The sequence below is a fragment of the Meriones unguiculatus genome, chromosome 1 (assembly GCF_030254825.1).
Source record: "Meriones unguiculatus strain TT.TT164.6M chromosome 1, Bangor_MerUng_6.1, whole genome shotgun sequence".
Lineage (NCBI taxonomy): Eukaryota > Metazoa > Chordata > Mammalia > Rodentia > Muridae > Meriones > Meriones unguiculatus.
In genome coordinates, this window is record NC_083349.1 from 55,850,312 (window position 1) to 55,874,803 (window position 24,492).

General features: G+C 48.0%; 1 protein-coding gene across 1 annotated transcript in view; it reads right to left on the reverse strand.

Moving 5' to 3' along the window:
- Window positions 1–24,492, reverse strand: part of Tll2 (tolloid like 2) — a 106,145-nt gene that overhangs the window by 73,372 nt on the left and 8,281 nt on the right. The window contains exon 2 of the mRNA XM_021633070.2: window positions 9,937–10,047. Within this exon, the coding sequence (XP_021488745.1) occupies window positions 9,937–10,047 (111 nt within the window). The remainder of the gene's footprint in view (window positions 1–9,936; window positions 10,048–24,492) is intronic.

Here is a 24,492-nt window from a genome sequence, read left to right on the forward strand (position 1 = left end):
CAGCTGACCATTCTAGGCTAGCTCCCCCGTCTCACAGTGGAAGTAAACAGATGTACACTACCACTCCCAACTCCATGTGCGTTCTGAGGATCTGAACTCAGGTCCCCGTGCATGCACAGCAGGAACTTTATTTATCGAGCCATCTCTCCCTCCCTCATGTATCCATCATCCGTTATCAATCAACCATCCACATCTTCTCAGAATAAGCCCTTTCTTCGGAGCTGCCTTCGGTGGACTCTGTATCTCACACCTGGGGAGATGTTGACTAGAATGGCAGGCATTGCCCACTGCTTCTCACAGCTTCTGCAGCTAATCTTCTGGTTTTGACTCACACCCCCAGATTCACGGCCCTGGAGAGCAGCGACTCCCTTGATAGACTGAGAATGCCTGCCTGCCTGGCTCAGCACCCACTGTGGCTCCAGTTCCAGCAAACGCAGTGGTGATAAATATCAGCACAAAGGTGAGCTTGCTTTCCCCAACCCTTGAAGTTCTCAGTGAGCTCTGGCTGTTGTCCAAGTAAGTCAGCCTTGACTGAGGCCCCAGAGGAAGAGATAGATGATAGAATCCGTATGTTACATTCTTCCTTCCTTCCCAGAGAGCAGATGTGCACTTTATCAAACGTCTCTTTATCATTTCAAACCATCTCACCAAATAAAAGACTTCATGGATAGAGGCATTGCCAAGCCTTGCTGGTTCTAATACTGGAGATTTTTGGTCCCAGTGCCTGCTGACCACCAGCCCCAGCTGAGTCCAGGCTCTGGCTCCGGGGCATCCTGACCTCAACAGCAGCCTCAGGAGCAGCTCACCCTGGCCTGTTTTGGCTCTTACCTCACTCCCTGATCTTGATTTGTGGAGTTCTGCTTTAGTTTTGACTCTTGTCCCCATCATATTCTCCTAGGCCAGTACTTCCTTATGTCCTCCCCAAGCCCCACTTCCCATAAAGACTAGCGCCTGCTCGGCCCTGCTCTTTACAGCTGCCAGCATGGAACTACAAAGTCTGCTAAAGGCCCCCGGGGGCTTTCTGCCTGGGTCCCTTTATGCCCAAGGATGGGCGCACACCTCCGCCTGCCTGGAAAGCAGTGTTTGGGGAGGTGGGTGGCTACTACAGTGAGGGATGCTTCTGACGCCAACGCCTGCCCCTCCAGTATGGCATGATCATGACAACAATCACTGTCATTGCAGCTCACTCTCCTCAGAGGAAAAAGCATGGATATAGCTGAATCTTGGTACTGAGTATGGATTACCATTTTTTTTTAATGAAAGATGGGAGGTTGACATCAGAGAGACAGCAGGGCTATGTGGTAGAGGCCAGGGCAGGGTGTGGAGGACAGCACATGAAGATCAAGTTCCATGCTACGTAACTCCAAGAGAAGTCTCCTGGGAGGCCAGGCTGACCACAGGAGGTCAGCTGGATGGCTTCAGTCTAGGAAAGGCTAGAGCAGCAGGCAGGAACCTGGATGCTCTCTCTGTCTCAGAGATGTCCAGAGTACCATGTTTTCCATCTGAGAATCTGTAGGAAGGGACCAGTAAGATAAGCTGTTGACCACGTGGCTAATGGACATTCTTTCCAGGCACTCCATGCAAGGGAATGTGGAACTGCCCAGCCCCGAGCCTCCACTCTGAGGCTGAGACCATCCTCTGAGCTTGTACTTACTCTGAGGGCTTTTAGTCATCACACAGTGAAGTACACAAGCCTAACCCTAGTGGCCTCTGGGGGAACGTGGGGGGTAGAGGTGAGCCAGGAAGGCCACTATGCAGTCCCTGGTCTGATCTAACCAGTGTATACAATATACAGCCCACAAGTGGCATCGTTTCTACACCCAGCCTGATGGGGCACTGAGGAAGGAAGGTTAAGACCAAATGAAATATCACTACTGTTGAGAGTCTGACAAAGGAGAACTGCAAGCTGAATGCAAGCAGATGCTGAATGCAAGCAAGAATTGCAGGCAGGATGAAAATGGTTCTCCCACATGCCTGCAGGACTCATATTTTCTCTGAGAATGGTGATGGGGGGACTGAATATTTAGCAGCTCAAGGGGGCAGGTTAGAGATAATACTTGAAGCTATTTCTAGAAGCAATGATCTTAAAGTTTGACTCGAGGTAACAAGAGACATGGTTTTCTTGGGGACTGACACAGAGATTTCCTACATGTTAGTTAGGATAGAATCTAAAAAACCTGCCCAGGCATGTTGCTACAGCTCTGGCTTTAGCATTCTCATTGGGTCATGGCAGGGCACTACAAGGAATCCCTGGGAAGGCCAGGGTCCAGGACACAGATAAGGACTGGAAAGACTAGAAGACAAGGAAATTAGGAAAATGTCAACCAAGGGTGATACTTCAGCAATTGGTGTCACTCTCTGAGACAATGTTTCCACTAACTACATTTATGCCATTCTCCCAGGAGGGAAGAATAGGAGTAGACAGGACAAAACAGAAACTGTCCCATCTTACAAATAGGAAATAAGTTAGCCTACATCCACAGCTACTCGATGCATAGCCAGAGATGCACCCTTGAGCCTGCTCAGCTCTCATGCACATCCCTCCACAGCACAGACCCACAAGGTCAGAGGCTCAAGTGAACATCTTTAAGGATGTGGAAGTACCTGGAGAGGGACGGTACGGCCAGAGCTTACAACTTAAAGATCAGAAGTGCTTAACCTTCTTGAAATTCCAAGCACACGTGTGTGTGTGTGTGTGTGTGTGTGTGTGTGTGTATTTGTATATCTGTATGTATGTGTGTTTCTGTGTGTTTTTTTCCTCAGAGATCTACTCATTGATGTTCATCAGACTGCCCCCAAAATCAAAATGTCAAGTATAACATACTTCAAGAATAAAAGGCGCCAAGCCTGTTTTTCAGGCCATCCCCACCCAGCTCCTAGGGATCCAGTGAGAGAGATGTGGATGAGGAAATCTCCCTAAGTTGTCTGACCTTCTGCAGCTTCCCAAGCCAGAGGCACCAGCAGCACAGATCTCCAACTACCAGGTCTCTAGGATGGCACTTGGCGGTAGCTAGTGTGTGAGCAGACAGACCTGAATCCAGGGTGCTGCCCTGGCAGGAAGTCAGCCCAGCATTGATAGACTTAGGGTACAGATCCTCCACAGAACACCATAGGAGTCACTCGCTTACCCTCCTGCCACCTGGACACTTATCTGGCAACACTCCTACCCCGATGAAGAGAATCGGTCATGTCATGTCTAAACAGGCTGGAGTATGTCTCACAATAGGTGTGGATACTCAGAACTCACGGTCTGTCTATGGGCTTGCTTAAAATCACTCCTTCCACCAATTCCCTCAAGAATCCTGAGGCTAAAAATGTGCTGGGGAGCACAGACATGCCGAGTCTGTTTTCACATCTTCCATCCTTGAAGACAGAGCCCAGAAACAGGCTTGGCGCCTTTTACTCTTCAAGTATGTTGCACTTGACATTTTGATTTTGGGAGCAATCTGATGATCATCAGTGAATAGGTCTCTGAGGAAAAAGACACACATGGAAATACACACACACAAATATACAAACAGAGTGTTTGATTCAGACACCTACTTGCCTCAGGGGTACACAGCAGTCTTGGTGTTTAAGTGAGCTCTCTGATGTTTAAGACTTTGGTCACATCTCTCCTGTAGTCTGAAACACCAGAGTAAGTCAGCTTGAAATGAACGAGAATGTGGTTCCATCAGCCCCTCCATTACGATGACAACACGGAGATTAGATAAGGGTGCTCTCTGCTACGCCAAGTTGTGGTCAGGATTAGAAGTACCTATCTAGAAGCCAAAGAGACTGTGGGCAAAGACTTTATGACTCAAAGATGACACCCAGAGAGAGGACACAAGCTGTTATGTCTTAGACTCGCTTCTGCTCATTTATTTACTTTGAACCCAGAAGCCAAACTGCTGGGGCTCTGCAGACGCTCTGCACAGATGGCAGGAGCTAAGGAAGTAAGTTACAGCGACGCTGGCCTCTTCAATGGGATGGACACAGCCCAGTGGCTCAGAATGGACACGGCAGGAAACATCGGTTTCCATCAGCGCCAATAAGTAATTAAATCACTTCCCCCTTCAGAATTCTCATTATAGAGATCAAGAACTCAGATCCATTATCCCAACAGAGATCACCACAAGATAGGACTTGCTCTCAAGATATATTTGCAAAGATAGGAATGTCCAAAGCTTCCTCAGCCCTTCAGGGAAGAAGGGAACAAACAAAAAATGCAGCACCTTGACCACACAGGCTTCTGCTCAGTGCCTCAGACTCAGAAACAGGGCTGCCAGGTCCTGCCAGGCATACGGAAGAGTTGCAAAAGGGCTGGAAAATGTGTGTGCCTGTGTGTGTGTGTGTGTGTGTGTGTGTGTGTGTGTCCTGCTAAGTACTTCCTTCACTACACAGCTAATCCGATTAGCAGCTTTAGGAAACTTGGAAATGTTAATTCAAGAGCTCCATTCACAGAGCAGCTAGGCCCAGAACTCCATTCTTCTCACAGCAAATCAAAAGCACACAGAGGGACTCTCCCTGAAGGACACACTCTTGCCTCCTGGCCCCACGCACATCCAAATGCCACTGCCACATCCGCAGGTCAGCTAGCTCCCGGGACTGGGGAATGAGCCCATCCAAAAATGGAGAAGCTAGGGCTCTTTCCCCTACACACCCAAATGGGGCCATTGCTATAGCACTGTCGACCAGGTGGCCGCTTGCAGCTGGCAGCTGTGCTGTGTAAAGAGGTGTCACAAAGACACCCAGTTGCAGAGCCGAGCATGAGTCACCACTCGTTCCCTGGTCTTCATTTCTTTGTCTGTAGAATGGGGACTTACAGAAGAGTGAGTTGCTGGAACAGAAGGCTGGACGGAAGGAAGCTCAGGGTGTGGACAGACACGATGTCATTGAGTTGGACAGAGGACAGAAGGGGAAGGGCGCCTGTCTCCGTAGACTGTGAATTGGGAGCCAGGCTAAGGAAGTTTTCAGATAAGCAATGCGGACATCTGAAGGGGTGCAGGGGGCACAATTGAGTTCGGCCTGCAGCAGCACCCTTCCCGTGTCCGCCTGCATCCCGGCATGCCCTTCCTCTCTGTGTCCTGTGTCTTCTCTTCCTCTTGTAAAGACTTTGGTCACTGGATTTAGGGGCCCACTCTAAACCAAGGAGGATCTTATGTCAAGATCCTTAACGAACTAGATCTGCAGAGTCCCTAGTCTATGGGTCACTTTCTGCAGTTCTAGTAGCCATGAATATGGGGAACTCTGTTCCACATGGTACAATACAGTACAGTGGCCAGGAAGGCCAGAAGGCCAGCATGGCTTCCCATTATTCTAGACTCCTCTCCAAACTGTTTTTCATTCCTTCTTGATGGAAAAATGGCACTGGGACGGTCAGGGAAGGATGCAGCAAGCCGGGAGTTGGGACAAGTAGGCTCTGGTTGGGATGCTGCCACTGAGGGGACTCAGAATGTGAGCAACTCCAGGGCACCTCTAGGCAAAGGGGCTGGCTGGCCCACCTCAGAGGCAACTGGCATCCCTGTGATCTGTAGCCTGGAGAGCAGTCCCAGCTTCACAGGGAAAGCCGCCTGTGGGCTGCTCTGTGGTGACAGCCCTGTCCCCATTGTCCCATGCAGAGACCTCAGCCCTCTGTTGCTGGAGCTCCCGTCTCAGCCCCCAAGAAAGGAACCTGCTCTTGTCACAGCTGAGAAACCAGGTGAGCTATGATGAAGAATGCACCCTTTCCAACATCCCAACCTAGAAAGAGTGGGTTACGGTGTGGCTCCTTGTTAATTTATTTATTTTTAACCCACAAAGTGTTTAAAGATCTCTGTACAAACTTCTTCCCTGAAACATCATCCTCATTGGAAAATTACACTAATAGGGAAACAGTCTTCACATCCATTACCTAAGGGCTTAGATGTGGTGTGGCTATATCAGTACATTCCAGTAAAATCTTTATGTTTAAAAAGTGTGTGTGTGTGTGTGTGTGTGTGTGGTTGTACACAAGGCCATGGCACATCAAGATTTTAAAGGAATCCAGCAAATAGTGTCAGTGATCCCCAGGGCTGGCATAACAGGATTTTCCTTTTCCACTTACGAGCCTTTGCACTTAAAAGACAATCAAGCAGTATTAGTTTAATCAGTAAAATCAATAAAAAGAATATTCCCAACCTGAAAATAAAATAACTATTCTGCATGGTTACAAAATGCAATCGACCCTCGGAGAAAAGCAATTGGAATAAAAATTACCTTGCTGTGAAAATACACCTTAGAAGAAAGCCTGCACTAAGCCAAGAAACGAGGCAACAGCACTGGGGCAATTCAGAGCTTTGATGTCCACCCCCACCCCCTGAACCTTTCCATATGTGGCAAATTCCCCCAGTCTTCACTTTAATTGCAATCCTTTCTGACATCAGTCTTCTCTCTGCAAATATTAAGAACTGATATTTATTGAACATTTGTCAGGTGCCAGATATATCCTGTGTCCTCATGATCTCACTCTGAGGCAAGAATTATTTCTATTCTCATTTGGTGGATGAAGAAACTGAGGCTTGCCTCTGGGATTCAGCCCAGGTAGTGCAAGCCCAAATCCTGTGGCCCTGATCAGTGCTCATAGCATCCTTCTGAGGCCAAAGCCCCGTTGGCATGCCTGACCTGAAGAAGCCCAGGGTCTGCAATTTCCACTACTGCTGTCTTCTTGTTCCCATCAAAGCTGGTCAGAACCTAGGTCCAAGATGCTGGCCTGCCTCTGGAGAGTCCAAAGCTGAATGTGATAATATAGGATCTATCCTCCATCTGCTCACAGGATAAGAACAGAGAGGACAGACAGTCCAGTCCTACATCCATCCTGAGCAAGTGTTCTGAGAAAGGTGAACCACGGGTCTTCCCTTCACCACGGCATCCTCTGGTGACTTTTCCTGAAGGGGACTTTCTAGCAGCTGTACATGGCACAGTGTCTGGCCATTGCCTAGCCTCTCTGAGCCTTTCCCTCACATCTGCTATCTCTGAGCTCCCATGGTATGCCGTGGGAAGTGCCCTAAGAGCAGCAGAAAGAGAGCTGATGGCACTGGGACCTGTTTTTGAGCCAGAGGGTGACAGAAGACCCACATTAAGGAGCAGGTCTTAATGTCCAAGATGTAAAACTGATAGAAGGATCTTCATGGGTACCATCTCTGCTTTCTAAGTAAGCGTGTTTCCACCTGGAGTGTGAATTGTCACAACCACTTTAGAAAATGATTTGATAGAATCAACTCAAACCAAGGATGCTGCCATTTCAGCCAGGGCAGCTGTCCAGGGGCATTAGGTGCTTAAGGCGACAGGTTCTGCCAGCATCAAATTTATTACAGCAGGAAACCTTGAACTGCCCAATGTCTGTCCACAGAAGATGATAGACTAAGCTAGGGCCCATCCCAGTAGCAGAGCAGTTCACAATGCTGAAAGGGGACTTACTCACATTGTCAACAATGTGAGTAAGTTTTGCAGTAGTGAAGGTTATACAAAATGACAGAACACCACTCACTGCAAGGTCCAGACTTCACAGGCAAAGCAGGGCATCCAGCTTTGGGATGAGCACTTACTATGAGGGACATATAGGAATCTTCAGGGTGGTGGCACACACCTTTAATCCCAGCACTCGGGCAGGCAGAGGCAGGTGGATCTCTGTGAGTTCAAGGCCAGCTTTGTCTACAAAATGAGTCCAGGACAGCCAAAGCTACACAGAGAAACCCTGATTCAGAGAAATAAAAAGAAGAAGGAGGAGGAGGAAAAGGGGGAGAAGGAGGAGGAGAACCACTCTAAGCACAGACTTTATGGGTCACCTTCCCTACCTAGACCTCTGGGAAGGTCTGAGGAAGAGGGTGAATGAACACTGTGGTAAACCGTGAAGAGATGGCTTGTTCTGCTGCAGATATACTAGTCACCTCTCCCAACTACACAGAGGAGGCCACATGAAGTCCGATACTGCTCACAGACTCAGACACTGCAGAGGAAGTGTGGTGTGCCTAATGCTTCCTTGCAGTCCCTAGCCACTAACAATGTCTCCATTACATATTGACAGCATTGGTCCTTCATCCGACAACCCCTGTGGCGAGCTTTGTAGTCAGTCCCACTAGCTGCTCATTTTCCTCATATGCCTTGGAGCCTCTGACTAGACACATCTCATCCTCCCTTCTCTGGTTCTGGGAATATTCCTGATATCACCAAGTATGTCATCATGGACACACCCATGCCATTACCACTGCAATCAATGTGACCAGTTGTTAACATCCTCAGCCAGGACATGGCACCCTCAGAGCAACTGAGGGGCTATGGGGAGTAAAGGGTTGGACCTCTCCCCTAAGGAATGGCCAAGTCCATGATGAGCAAGCCATTGTCTTCTTGAGACCCTTGGGGAAGGGCTCCTGTTGGCCACAGGTAAAGCCCAAGCTCACTGGAGCAGACAGTAAAAGACTTGCTTGCTACCTGCCCGAGCCATTCTCTCCAGATGCAGACCCTACTGAAATCTACCCAAAGGGCCATCCTCCAGGGGCCACACCTTACCTCTGTTTCATATAGACCCCCCCACCATGCTTCCTAACCACTCACCTGTCTTCCGCTCTACCTGAAGTCTTTTCTCCCATTCTCGCTCCTAATTCTCTCTTTCATAACACAAGACGAGGGTGTCATTTATGTGGTGCCCGAAGACCTCCATTCACGTTTCTCAATTTATCACACACTCGCCGGTAAATATCTTCTGTTTCTTGAGATCTTACATCCCAGGTACTGAGCTATCCTATTAGATTTAGCATCAACCTCAAAACCTCTATGAAACGAGCCCTAGTTTCACCCCTATTTTACTGGTATGAAAATTCTGGTCTCCACCCATCTGCCTGGTGTGAGAGACACGGTGAAGGCAAGGGTTGGACTGTATTCTTTTTCTCTCGCCAGCATTGAACTTGACCCAGGGTGAGGCTTCAATAGTTCAACAGAAAGAAGGATGTGTGAGGAAAAGGTTTACAGAGAGTAGGCTGCGGTGAGCCTCAGTCATCAAATCGACAAGTTACCACCTGCCACATGAGGACACCCAATCTCACACTCAGTCCCCTGCACTGCTTCTAAGGAGCGAGAGGTTCACAGCTAAAGCCACTGGGGCCAGTGTACAGGGAGGTGAGGAGCACCCAGGGGACCAGCCTCATACTCTTCATCTCAAGGCTGGCAGCCAGGGAAGAGAGAAGAGAGAAAATAACCAGAGTGAAGACTGGGTGGGTCTCCTGCCCCAGACAACATAAGGACTTGCCTGGTTGTCAATCAAACAAACGCACAATTCCCCATGGGCACACATCTCATTTTAGACTAGTCATTACCATTGACAGTGTTGTCAGGCATCATTTAAATCCAGCCCATTTAGCAATTCTTTCCAGTCTGGGACAAACAAAAACCTCAAGCTAGAGTCATGAGAACCAACACTAGGCTCTAGGATGAACCCTCCAATAGAGGCAATTGCAGATTTTCTTAGAGGGATCAGTTAAGTTGGGCTAGGACAGACATCGTGAGGACCAGACTTTGAAGGCTCCGCATTCACATTCAGTGTAGGTGTGGTAGCACACATCTCTATACACAGCACTGCAGACAAGGTCCAGGAAGAAGCGGAACCCTGAAGCTCATTGGCCAGCCGGCCCAGCCAAACTGAGGAGTCCCAGGTTCCGTGAGAGACCATTTCTCTAGAGAAGGAGCTAGGAGGACACCTGACATTGACTTCTGGCCTACACACACATCCATAAGTGTGAACAAGTATGTGCTACACACACAGACACACACACACACACACACACACACACAGAGAGAGAGAGAAATTAAGGTCCTAGATCTACTCCTCCATCAGAGGAGGTGGCATCCTCCAGGTTTTCCACACAGGACCTAAAGGGCAGAAATCCCTAGTCAAGCCCTCCAGCACCCACTGATCCCCAAGCAGTTCAGGGAGCCAATACTTGCCAGTGTCGTGTCCCCCTTTCTCTATGGATGGCTTGGTCCCGTCTTCAGGCTTGTCAATGTGAAATAACTTCAGGTCATCCTCATCCAGGGCAATATCTCCCCAGAAGACAGCTAGCAAAAGAAAGCACAGTGGGTCAACTAAGGCTGCAGGTCAGAAGAAGGGATTTGCTGATTAACCCTCCAGAAGTCATCAGACTCAGGGAGCGAATCCTAGGAAAGACAGGCCTGCCAATCAAATCTCTCCCGGACTCTCAGGGATCGCTGTATTAAAGCCATAGTATCTGGGCCAAGCACCACGGGAACCCAGACCTTGGCCTTTCAACACCCCATCTCACCCTGGCTCCAGGAAGCTATGGGCAATAAAACAGACAGCTGTTTCTTTTTCTGTCCCCAGGATATAGATGAAAAAGCACAATGCCATCACTTACGCTATCACTCATGGTATCTACTACCCTCCCCTGTGAACAAATGCTACTCATGTTCCTTCCCTAAGCGCAAGCAACGTTTCTAGACAGTCAGGCCCAGCACCTGGCTCTCGAGCTTATCAGGACGCAGTGTAATTCTGCTTTGGAGACATGTCCCCACAGGCCTGTGTATCAAAGGTGTGCACCTAGACAGGCCGTGAGAGAGGGAGCACGGGCCCAGACCCCTCCTCCCTCCCTCTTTGCACTCTGATGATGAGGTAAGCCCTTCTTTTCCACCAGGTGAACCCTTTTGGTGCTGTCTGGCAAATCACTTGACCCGTTTCGGCTTTGGCTTTCTCACCTGGGGATACAGCTGTAACTGGATTTCAGAGTTGTGTGAGAAAATAATCAGGATGAGGTTTGCTGACAGCAAGCACAGGGCTGGGCAAAGGTGAACCCTCTGTGAACCACAGAGCCACACTGATGTTCACTGAGTTTCCCTGGCACCTGCTTTTCCCCTCACCTTCTATCCTGAAGACCCCTGCCAGCTACGACTCCTCTGGTGAACTCCCCTTCCACCCGGACACACCCCTTCCTGACACACTCCTTTCTGTGTTGCTATAGGATTAATCTGTGTCATCCATTCACCCAGCAGATACTGTACCTGTGCTTGCCAGGCTTCAGGCAGATGAGGCTGGGGATCAGGGTTTTTATACTTTACAGTTATCAATGGATTCAATCTATGTGTCCATTTCCCCCCTTTCTCATACTGATGTTCCCATATTGGTTCTGTACCCTCTTATAAGCCAGAAAAGCAAGCCTCAGCAAGAGAAGTCATGTGTTCAGGGTCATGGCCAGCAAGTGGCAGAGCTGACTCCAGCCCCATCCCTCCACCTCACAGCCCCCTCAGCTTCTAGATCTGTTCAGCCTCCCCTACTTTGCAAGACTCCGAATGCCCTGAAGACAGGCTCTGGGGTTATGCAGACACATTTCATCTGTCAGAAACCATTTCCCACACTAAGAAAAGCCAAGCCAGGGGCCACAAAGAATGGGCCAGAACCCCAGAGACACCCTGTCACATAACAGTGCCTGTGAGACACCCGTCACATAACAGTGATGTTACTCCCTTCTAGGGTTGCTGTGAGCAGCAGGTGAGATGGCAGGAACACATGTTAGGCGCAGAGCGGGCCCCTGGACCCATTAAGTAAATACAAGATATATCTGTCCTGGCACACCTCAAGAGCCTCAGCAATGTCAGCATGAGTAATGACGTACAATGTCCAGTTACATTCAGTGATGTTTCCAATGATGGGACATGCCCTTCACAAATGCCCAGCCCAGGGCAGACCTTACCCACGTCAGCCACAAGAGGGTGCGAGGCTGGCTTGGAAGCATCACACAATGGACAGATCTGGTGTTCAGACAGTGGTTTCCATCCCACCTCAGGGCCCAGAGAGACCTTGCCACAGCCAATCATACTTCTCTCCTGGTGGCCTCCACACACTTCCTGTGATGGAGTCTGGCTCCCCAGCTCTGCCTTCCTGTCCTACAGCTTCCACCCCCAGACCTCCAGCACTGATCCCATGGGTGTGCCACCCAAGACAGTCCAAGAAGCTGCCTGCCCACACCCCTGCATCATCTGGTGTTCATATAGTGTGTTCAGTGGAGATTCAGCAACCCGAACTCCCGCTCAGTGTGTTCTTCATATCATGGGGAGGGGCTCTGTTTCCTCTCTTCAGCCCACTGTGGTTAATACTGTGTGTCCACAGAGAAGAGCAGGGCACTGAAGAGGAAGGCATCAATAACCCGAGAAATAGCAGAAGTGCTGTGATCAGTTAGTGATGACTGCAAAGGTCACAAGTCGGGAATGGTAACTCTTTCGCCATTTATTTGCCAACTCTGCTTTCCTTGATAGGAAGATGATCTAATAGTGTTTCAGAAAACAAACAAAAAACCAGGTTTGATCAAATGCAACTGCTTTCTTGGAAAATCCAAGAGATAAGTTGAAATAACTGGTTCAACAATAACAATAACTGTATTGATAATAACACAGCTGGCGGGAGCTCAATCTCAAGACCCACACTGGAAGGGAAAAATCGGCTCCCACAAGCTTCTTTCTGAGCCTCATGTGTGTACAATGGGACACACACCACACACACAAATACAGTCACAAACATTTTAAAAATTTAAAAACTATAAAATTTGGTAACTCTGAAGGAGAAATGTACCATATTCATGAATGATAAAGGTTTATATACTTCAAAAACCACATTTAAAAAATATTGACAGAATAATCTAACAGTTCACCCCTGTAATTACGTGAGAACAGTCACATAATTAAATGTGAATGGAATAAAACTGCCACAATCTTGTCATAAGGAATGGCTCTAGATTACATAAGAAAATTCTCTGAAAAAAAAAAGAGATCTCACGGATTCGTGGAAAGAGACTCTTTGATGGTTATGACTTAGCTAACTAAGGAAAACTCAAGTTGACTTTAAACTGAATTCCACACAACACAAATTAAATTCAAACAAACAAAACATGTTTGTATAAGGTTATTGTATAACTCAAATGTTGATTCCTGTACCCCCCTATCTGGTTGCAAACCTTGCTCTGAGATTCTCTTGTCTTAATGTTGTATAAGCTCTGCTCCCGGTCCTCTGCTATGTCAATAAAGTAGTTTACAGCCAATCACTGAGCAGGGGAGAGACTAGGGCTGTACTTCCTGCCAGCTAAAGTCGGAGGTAGAGATTCAGGCAGGGGAAGAGGAGGAGGAGCAGGAGGAGCTGGAGCAGGAAAGCAGTAAAATGCAAGAATCCTGGGATGTTCGCTGGGAGGAAACTGATTTAGCCTAGAGGGCTAAGAATAGAGTAACAACTGCTCAGTTCTGGTGTTGTGAAGCAAATTATAAACAAATATGAAGAGTCTCAATTATTTATATGATAACCGGGTCAAGAGTAAAACTAAGAGAAACCAAAACAGTTATATGAAAAGAACTGTAATGAAAGCATTAAAGCAATAGTTAGTTCAACAAAATTTAGAATTCTAAGTCTATAGTCAGTTCTCTGTGTCAGTGGTTCTATACCTGGATTCAACCAACCATGGATAAAAACTATTTGAAACAACAACAACAACAATATGTCTATACTAAACATGTACAGATTGTTTTGCTTCTCATAATGCCCTAAGCAATAACAACACAATTATTTATAAAGCATTTACATCATGTCAGGAGTTACACGGGAGGAAGTGCATACTGCTACACATCAAATATGACACCATTTGATACAGAGACCTGAGCATCTGTGGATTTTATTATCTGTGGTGAACCCTGGAACCAGTCCTCACAGATGCCAAGGGAAAACTGCAAATATAAAAAGCACAGCTACCAAAATAAAAGTCAGAGTGTAACCAGTGGAAGCCTTCTGTGAGAAAAGGCTCCAGGCACGCCCATCACCTCTTCTGCTGCCAACTGCTGGTGGCCCAGACTGTATCCATGGACCAGGGACATTTGCAGCATCTTGGAGCTTGACAGAAATACATAACCTTGGAGGCCATCCTAGCATGGTAAGAAAGGACTTAGATGCTTAAAAGACCCCGTGAGTAAATTATATACACACTAAACTCTGAAAAGCACTGGTAATAGCAACAAGAGATTGTCCCCAACACCTAAGACTCTGGAGTCACAGGCTCTCTATCATTTCTGTTATGTCTTTCATGGTTGTAATAAAGAAATCAAGCTGGATAATCTCTGTGAGATGTAGAACTTGAGAATGCAGTCATAGAAAAACTCTCCAATGCGTTTCCATGAAAATCCCCTTTGCCCTCTTCTCCAGCTGGCTGACCTCACTAAAGCTTCCCCCTGCAATTCAAGGAAGCTGTCAACAGGGGGTACTGTTCGGTTCTGGCACCCTGCCTTATAAAGTAAGTGGCATTTGGGGAAGAGTGATCAGGTGAGTGATCTTCAATAAGAAGAATGTTCTCAGAAATGAAATGAAGAAACCTTGAGCTGGGTATGGAGCTCATACCTGTAACCCTAGTACTCAGGAGGCGGGGAAAGAAGGACCTCCATGAGTTCAAGGCTAGCCTGGGGCTATGTTATCAGCTCTAGGCCAGCCTAGATTATGAAGAGAGACCCTGCCTCCAAAAATTAAAAGAAGGATGAGACGAGAGAGGGAGGAAGTCATCATAAAGTGGCCAAAAGAAACCTGTGTCTGTATATATGGTGATATGCAGATGTGGTGTAAGTGCAGTTTGTGTAAATGTGTGCATGGGAGATGGGCGCACACAGGTAGGTGCCTGTACGTAGAGGTCAGAGGAAAAACATCGGGTTTTTTTTTTTTTTCAATCACTCTCTTCCTCAAATATAATTTTAAAGGTAGTACATGTGAAATGTAGAAAAAGTATAAAAAAAGAGACTGATTTTAAAGACTTTAAAGAGACTGATTCTAAAAATGCTCAGGTTTGTTTTACTTATTGTTGTTGCCCATGTGTATATGATGGGGAGGCATGCACACGCTATGGCATGCGCGTGAAGGTCAGAGGACAGCTTTATGGAATCAGTTTCCCTGCTCCCATCTTTATGGGACTCCGGGACTTGAACTCAGGTTGTCAGGGTTCACAGCAAGCCTTTTTATCCACTGAGCCCTTTCACCAGCCCTAAAGACAAACTTTGTAACAGGACTTAGCAGGTGGCATGCTCTCACCGAAGGTGGAGTTAGAGGAGGTGTGCAAAGCTCTGCTGTGGTGCTGTGTGCAGAGATCAAAGCTCCTAAACTGCATTTTTCCTGGGGCTCTCAAAGCAGGAAGTAGCTACAAAGCAGGAAGGCCCACAATGTGAGTGTTGCTGGGGCATGCTCCTGCCCAGCCTCCTCCCTCCCAGAGCGTGCCCAGCAGAACACCTCACCCTGCCTGTTCTTTTCCATCCACAGTAACACTCCCTCTCTCTGTCCCCGGCCAGGCAGAGGGAGACCTCCTTCCACACTGATGCCTTCAGCAGCCACACTTGCTAAGGCGTGGCTCCTTAGCTCCCATGCAGGCATCAAAGGGTGGCACTTAGGCATTAGAATATAAAATAAGCAGAGGCCGGGCAGGTGGCACAGCTAAAAGCCTGCTGGCCAAAGAATGACATGTGCAAAGGGGTGATAAATGGCAAAGCTCTGTCAGGGCAGGAACAGGTGGCCCCAGCGAAGAAAGGAAAGCTAGCTGCATTGTGGGACATGGCCACGTGGATTCCTGAAGATGGCAAGGCATGAGGTCACAGGAACTGAGAGGTTGAACGAGGGCAGAGAAGGAAGAGCGGCCATGGCAAATGGAGATCCAGGGCTGGGAGAGAAGCCGGTGTGCAGAGATCCTGAGGAGTCCCACATTTTGGTACAGCATGCCCTAGTTTGACACCCCTTCCACGCACACATCCTCCCTAGCATGGCGCCTGGCTCTGACCTACACAACTGTTCCACAAATGAAAAAAAGAATGAATCTCACGGAAGTCCTGAGGGAGGTTGTGTGCAGCCTCTGGAGGATATTAGTGAGAAATCAGACCTTTGGCTCCAGTTTCAGATTTGAGCTCAGTTCTGTTCCCACATGGGCCCAGCTTCCAGCACTAGGATTCTGGGTGGGCTCAGCAGGAAGTGCTCTGTTTCGGATGAGCACCTAGCATGGCCAAGACTAGACAGCCGGGCAGGTTCTTAGAGGGGACAGAGTGCCGGAAGGTGGCCCTGGGGGTCCCTCACAACCCTCTCCACTAGAGTTCCTATGAGTCTTGAAGACACTGGGGTTCTGGTAATGCTTAATGGAACCAGGTGCCTGACTCAGGATGCCAGATCTGCAGAGCTGGGAGTCTGTGAGCCAGGCAGTGGCTCAGCCAGGACGAGGGAGACCCCCTCCAGTGCTGCTGTCAGCACCAGCCACCCTTAGCAAGCTACGCCTCACTAGCTCCCAAACAGCCTAGACCTGCCAGCCCCTGGTCTTCCCACAGCCTCTTGGCCACATGCCGCACCCAGGGGCTCTCTCCAAACCCCAGGAAACCTGGCCTCTGCGTGGAGGAACCCTTCAGCAGCGACCTCTCCTACCCTCTCCTCTCCCAACCAGCATTTCCTGATTCTCTCATCTTCACTTAGAGCTTGGGGACTTTTCAATCCCCTTCCTGCCTACCCACAGATGGAGCTACACAGGGTACCTACACTGTCCAGAGCTTGCACAGGAAGCTGTTCATGATCCCATACAAGCAACATTTCCCTACATTCGCATCTCTTCGCCAGGGCATGAGACAGCTGAGCAGCTCCAAGCTGCTGGAGGTCTGGCCCACAATCCACTTGCACGGAGCATCTAAGGAGGATGTTGACGTACAGAACTCCAGGTCTCAACCAAAGCGATGAAATCAACAGCTCAAGGGACAGAGCCCAGGAACACACATTTAAACACAGACTCTGTCACACACTATTCTGATTCACACTAGAGTCTGGGAACTAATGGTCTCTAAGGACCCCCCAGATCAATTGTTTGGTTTCCCTCTGAGGTCTTTTAGAGATACACCGAGATCTGCCTGTGGCTCACCATTTAGGCCTTCCTGTAGCAGCTCAAGCAACCAGGCACCTGGCCTAGCACTCTTTCAGATGCGCGCCTGAGGATAAGGCTAGGTTATTGTAGGAACTAAATACGGAGGGTTCCAACTATTGCCATTCCTCTCAGGAAACTTGGGTGCAGAGGTGGGTTTCAGGGGCCAGAGGCAAGAGAATTACAGGGAAATCTTACTCAGAGATGCTTTTAGTTCTGTAAGTTTCCAGCAGAGGGATTTACCAGGTTTGAAGCAGTTTTGTGTGAATCTTTGTTAGGGGAGTGTATGTACAAACAAACAGGGAGGGGTTTTTTTTAGTAAAAAGTTAATCGGCTTAAAGTGTGCAACTAAATCGGCAAAGCTTACATTAAAGTGACCCACAGAGAAAGGACCCCGTGGAAGGCAAAGCTCTAGGGAATACAATATGGCCTCTATGTTCTTTTGTAGTTCCCGGCTATACATATTCATGGGACAGTGTTAATGGGTCCACAGCTCTATGCAACCACAATAGTTTTTTTGTTTATTCTCAGGACCATGAACTTTGAAACCATGACCCTAAATTTCAGGACTTTGCATTCAGGCGCACTCGGCAGTAAGTGGGTGGGGAGAGGTTTGGCTTTCGAGGCCGGAGAGGAAGCAGGCAAGTGTGAATCGTGCCTCCTGGATCTTTGGGTGCAGATTAAAGGGCAGGGTCTGTTTAGTATGGGAAGCCTCCTGTCTGCAGTGCACAGCTGCTCCTGGGGAAATGGCCTTCTTGGGGCATGGATGGCTGAGCTATTCGAGCATATGGCAGAGAGGAGTGGGAAAGAGTAAATATTTTAATTGGGCAAAACAGATTCATTGTGAGTTTTATATTGAAGTCTTAAAAAAGAAAGAACCCAAGTTTGGATCCAGGAATTTCTAGAAAGGCAAAAAAAATGTAAAAGCCATCGAAACAATGTACTTATTCCCCACTGAGAGAAACCAGGGAGGCAAAGCCTCATATCCAGGCACCAACTCCCATCATGCCCTTCTTTCTCTGAGGAATGACACGTAGGAGACATACCTGGACCTCTTCTGATTTGTTCTCACTCAGGACAAGTGTCCCTCACTGACCTCAACTTTCCTATCCATCAAGTCTGCACATGGCCTCTTAATCCATCTTAGCACACAGCCTCGTAGGCCCAATGCTGAGAAATACGGTACAAGTGTACACTTGTCATCTCTACCCTCTACGGCACCAGAGCCCATTAACTATTTCTTCCAGTTGATCTAGTGACTATTTCTTCCAGATGATCTAGTGACTACCCCCTAAAGCCTGACTCAAGAGTACACACATCAGAGACCCTGTAGGATCGGGACTCCTCGGTCAGCCAGGACCTGGGGGAGTGCCCTACACAACCAGGGTCCTATAGAACAGCTCTAGAAGATGTCGGCCTCTCACGGCAGATGAGCCGAGAGGGTCTGGCTGGCGCGTGTGATGGTGGCCACCTTGCCCAAGGTAGTTGCCTTGATCACAGTACAGTCACACAGATGCTTCAGTGACCACATCACAGCTGGACTCACTGAAATCAAAAACACCTGTCAGCAAACTGAAACCATAAAACGTATGCAGCAGATGGGTGTGGGCAGGCCTGTCATCGCCTCAAGGTCACCTATGCTTTAAAGCTCCAATAGGTTTCATCTGATGAGCCTTCCCCACCTGACTGGTGACCTCTTAGAAGCTCCGGAAAGAGCTAACTCAGTTAGCAGCGTCTGCCACTGGCGTTGGAGCGCTGCACTTGTCTGCACTTTCTCTATGCACAAATGGTTAATGTGTTGAACATACCATGGTCCCTTTGCCCAGCAGGCCTGCTCCTGAGCCTACGTCTCCTGGGTCCTCTGCCCATTTTCACTGTGGTTGCTTTCAACCAGGAAGAAACACTGACAGACAGCTCAGGGGAAAGAAGGAGAGGAGGTCTGGGTATTTCTTCCCTACTGTATTGCTCCAGGCCTGGCCTGCAGTATCTCACGCATCTGCCTCTCTTCCTAGCAGTTCTGATACCAGTAACACTGCTTCCCCCCTGATTCTTCACCACAGGGAGAGCTGGCTTGTGTCTGGGGAGCTCACTCCCTTCGCTTTGTGTCTCTCACTAGCTCTTTCGTTAATATAAAACATGCATGATGATCCTGTTTCCTGCAGGACATCCTCACTCCTGTAGCTGTGGTGAGAAAAGCTCTTGCTTATTTCTGCAGCTAAGAAAGGAGATGAGAGGCTAAACAACTCCTTTGACCTGAATGATGCTCCTCATTGCTAGATTGCAACAGGATATAATTTTCTGCCATCTCACACCTGCGGCCTCCCGCAACAGAAGCCCACAGTTGACTCCACTCAACAATATCGAGGAAGATGCTGTTTATGTCCTAAAAGCCAAGGGCATATCGGATGTTAATTGCACATCATGCGTGTTTGACTACAGGACCAGGCACATTTCGTAAGCCCTAATCTCTCCACTGTGGAATGATCTTTCATAGAGCCATAAATTACATGAGCAATTGCGCGTGACTCATTCCAAAGCTGAAGGCCACTGGAGACCTAAGCAGTGAGCAGAGCAGGAAGATATACTAGGTGGAGAGAAGAGGAGGCCTGGGGCCTAGCTCCCTATAGATACGGCCCCTCCACTCCACAGGGGTCTCTCTGGGAAAATGAAACATTGAGAATAGGGACCACCAAGGGTTCCTCCCAGCTCCAACAATTCTGTCAGGTTTGACGGTACAGCTGGATAACAATTGCCTGTAACCTGTTATTCCGACTAAACCTTCTGCATAAAGTGGCTGACTGTAGCAGAGGCTGGTTTGGGTTTTAGCAGATGTGTGTGTGTGTGTGTGTGTGTGTGTGTGTGTGTTTTTACTGCTTCTGCAAGAAAAGAACATCAGTCTTGAGTTTAAATGCTCTTGACAATAAAACTTCCAGATTCCTAGGTAGCTGCCTGTGGCCATGTGATTAAGTTCCAGCCAATGAGATGACACATGGCAAATGGGATGCCTCTTCTTGTGTTCTTTATAACATTTTCTTTTCCCTGCCTCTCATAGCCAGATTGCTGGTGGTGGTCTGGGCTCTGGCTGCCATCTTGGATTATGAAGACAAGGGCCTCTCCCAGGGAAAGCAAGCAGGAAGATGGAAGGGCTTCACTCCTAGAGGATATCCAGGATGGAGCTTGCATGAGTCTGGACCACAGACTCCAGATTCTGATGTGACAAAGAAGCATGTCCAGCTCTTTCCAGCTGTGGACACGCATTGCCTGTCAGTCCCACTCCTCCCATTCTCTTACGTTCTGCTGCCCTGGATCTGGGAACTATGAAAATTCCCCTTTTACCTTCTGTCACATGGGGAGAGAGCCCTGGATGACACTACCTAATAGAGGAAGGACCTTTGCTCGATGGTTCTGGTAGCTTTCTCTCTCTTGCCCCTGCAAGAGCTGCTGCCAGCCATATTCAGGAGAACCACTGGCACCAGCCATGTGAGGTCTTCCAGTCTGCACTGGGCAGTTCCACGCCAGCAGGCCTTTTCCTGCGGTACAGCTGCTCACTTCTCCAAACCCTCACTTACCCACAGCCTACTAAAGTTGAAAAGAAATTACATGGAAAGTTCCAGAAAGAGAAGATTAGTGTTTTAAAATGCACGCTGCTCTTGATAGCATAACATTGTGCACCGCATGTCCTGTTTGGCCCATGTGTCTTTATTCATCAGGTACATGCGGTACACACTACTTAGTGGCCCTCTCAGTCATCCACAGCCACAGTACATCCGTGTCCGTGCTCCAGTTGTCCATATCTTCCTTGACCATAGTTAAGGAAGCTCAAATATGGTGGTGAGAAGGAAGCTCTGAGGCATGAAACATGAGACAAACCAACTTCAGCAGTGTGGGGCATGGTGTATGACAGAAAAGTAAGTACAGGCCAGATTCTGTACTTTCAGTGGCTTTAGTTATTCATTGGAGGTCTTGGAGCATAAGCCCTGAAGACCGGGGAGCCAGAGTATTTCCATGAACTTCAGCCTCCAGTGGTGACAGACACACCCTCTCCTAAGAAATTCAACTTTCAAACTGAGGGATGAGGGATGCAGTTGCTTCTTCTTCTTCTTCTTCTTCTTCTTCTTCTTCTTCTTCTTCTTCTTCTTCTTCTTCTTTTTCTTTTTTAGTTAATTACAGTTTATTCACTTTGTATCCCACCTGTAGCTCCCTCCCATCCTCCCCTCCCAAGCTCACCCTCTCTCCCTCTTCTCCACCCATACCTCTCCCCTAGTCCACTGATAGGGGAGGTCCTCTTCCCCTTCCCTCTAATCCTAGTCTATCAGGTCTCATCAGGAGTGGCTGCATTGTCTTCCTCTGTGGTCTAGTAAGGCTGCACCCCCCTGAGGTGCATTCATTTATCTCCATGAATGGTCCTTGGTTGGAGTATCAGTCTCAGCAAAGTCCCCTGTGCCCAGATTTTTTGGTTCTGTTGCTCTTCTTGTGGAGCTCCTGTCCTCTCCAGGATTTCTATCTCCCCCTTCTTTCATAAGATTCCCTGCACTCTGCGCAAAGTTTGACTATAGATCTCAGCATCAAAGTCTCTACCCTGCAGGGTATCAAAGCAGATGCTGCAACCAGCAGTTGCTTCTTACACCCAGCATCGCTGCTTTCTTCCAGGTTCCCTCTCCCTTCTCTCATTCCCTTTGCAGGTTAACAATTCTGCACACCAAATTTATTAGTTGCCAAATAAATGCTCGGTGAGGTTTCAGTCTCTCAACTGCACTATGATAAACATAATGAATTAACTTGGGTCAATAAGTAGCCACTTAATCTTGATTAATACAGTCATGGGTGGTAAGGGGCAGAAACAGTGGCATAGTAGGAAATGCCTTTTCTGCTTTATAAATAGGTAGATAGGTAGATAGATAGATAGATAGATAGATAGATAGATAGATCCAAAACTTACCTGTGGCAAATATGACAGAAAACAGTTGACATTCTTACTCTTTAAGAGAGCCCACTCAGTGTTAAAGGCATTTTTAGGTGTTCAGAATCATTTGGAAAAGAAACGCAAATTAAATTATAACTGCAAGCTGAGAAAAAAAAAAGAACAAAATGCTTTTCTCAAGTCAGCACTGATCTTCAAAAGCTAGAATATACAGTATCAGTCTTCATGGGATGCGTGGAAGAGAAAAAAAAAAGTGACTGCCTATTTGATTTGTCTTGCTTTGGCTCTGCTAGGGATTATATCCGGAGCCTCAGGTGTGCTAGGCATGCTTTCACCACTGAGCTATGGCCTCAGTCCAAACTCCAAGAGCATCTATAGTCCAGCAACTCTATTTTCAGGAATTTAGTATAAAGAAATGAAGATGTGTAAAAAGATCTGGTTAGCTGATGGCATTTAGTGGTAATATACATGCATAATCCTAGCTGCTTGGGGAGCTGAGGCAGAAGGATAAGAAGTTTGAGATCAGTTTGGGCTACACAGGGAGTTCAAGGCCAGCACAGGCAACTCAGTGACACCTTGTTTCAAAATAACACCATGAGTCATGGGTAGAGTGTTTCTGTGACATGTTCAAGGCCTGCCTGGATTCACTCCCCAACCTACAGTAGATAAATATTCAGACATTTCAGATACAAGGATGACTCTAGCATCATTGCTTAAAAAAAAAAAAAAAAGAGGAGGCATCTGTAAGTCTTACAAAGAGGACTTGTTAAGCAAATGATGATGTATCTATGCAACCATGAACAAAACAACTTAAATCGGTGCTATGCAAGTCTGCTTGTTACATAAGCACCTTCACTGCTGTAGAAAGAGATTCATGGCACTAAGAAATGGGCTAGAAGGTTGAGAGCTGCACGGCACATTCAGGAAAGGGGGCTCCTGTTACAAGCAAAGGCAGAGATTCTGGAAGCACACACGCCATGTTAACAGCAGCTATGTCTGGGAAGTGATGATGGGACATTTTCAGTTCTTCTTGTGCGTAACGCATAAGCATTCTGCCATGACGTGTAACCCAGAAAAATGGTTTCTGTTAAAACACAATCTCCCCTCCCCATCTCAAAGATGCCACAGCGTTTGCTGAACACGTCTCCGTGACCTCACCATGTCGCCGTCAGGACCTTTCAGCACACTGCAGCTCAGGGCCCTCCCAGCAGGGTGCAATCTTGTCCCACCTCCTCTCTCTTCCCGTCCCAGGATATAATGGTCCTCATGTTCCAGGGTTAGATGTCCTGGTCGGGTGCTTCTGGTTTCTGTAGCTCCTAAGCATCGTGTGTCTTCATCGGAGCAATCTTCTACTCAAAAGCAACCAAATAGCTTTCCATTTCCCTAAGATACACTCTAACTGCCTCAGCTTCACATTCACTTTTCTCCAAGATTATTTCAATCTTGTCACCATCATTCTTCAAAATAAGCCAGAGTAAAGCCCCGGCTCCATCACATCCCAAGACTTGTGTGTGATTCTCGCCAATGCACTGCCTGCTTCTCCAAATTCTACCCATCCTTCTGGCCTAAGCTTACCACATCCTTCTCCAGTAATTGTCCCACAGCGAGTCCTATGTTTTGGACTCCTGTGGCATCCCATTTACTCAGGTTTTCATTTGACAAATACTACTGATACAAGAGGCTGACACTCACCAGGCACTGACACTCTCCTGGTGACAGGAAGCTGAGTAAACCTGGTGTCTCTCCTGAGCAGCTTATTGTCTGGTGTGTGGACAGTCATTGATCAAGCCACCTCACACCAGTAACTCTAACCAGATCTACTTAGAAAATGGGCCATATGGAAAAATGAAGGCAATGAGCAACCTACAAAAAGAATTCAATCATTATATGGAGCTGGGCAGTCGACATGGAGAAATGTGCAGGATGAGTCTTAGAGAAGCTGACTCCATGGAGAGCCTGAGAGGTTACTAGGAAGACCCTCCCTCAAGGGAGAGGGACAAGTGAGAAGGAAGGGGTTCAGGGCAGGGTAGGCAGTAACTCAGGGCTCAGAACTGCCAACCTTTCCCATCCTAGGTGCCCGGGGATGTTCTGAACAGTCCTAAGCTGGGTCTGATTCTGCCAAAGGTTTCAGCTGTGAGCTTTAAAAGACCATTCTGCCTGCAGTTTGATTAACAGATCTGGGGAGTAGAGGAACCCACAAAGGAGCTGGCGAAAGGGAGGACTTAGATCAAATGGGCTACACCAATGATGGCATGAGGGAGATGGGCTCAAAGTTGGACACAGCTGGCAGGACTTGGGTTGGGCTACGCTGCGAAATGAGGAAAGGGAACGGTTTGCCACCAATTTCCAGATAAAGCCGGGTGGGCTCTGCACCTGCGGCCACTTCCGAGCCAATGGGGAAAGGCAAAGAACATAGAGCTGGCTTGACAGAGGGGCCAACTGGCTGGGACCTGAAGGAGAGGTAAAGAGCAGGTAGCTGGACACTTCCTGTGGGGACAGGCTTCAAGGGCTCACACCAGCTCCCCACCACCAACCACCACCGTAACACACATAGGAGGAAACAGATGCCTGGTGGGCAAACTGCAGCGTGAGGAGAGGAGCTGAGTGCCCCAGCTGGTGAAGCGGGCAGACCCAGGCTGGAGTGCTCATGCAGGCAAGCCTCAGAATATTGAT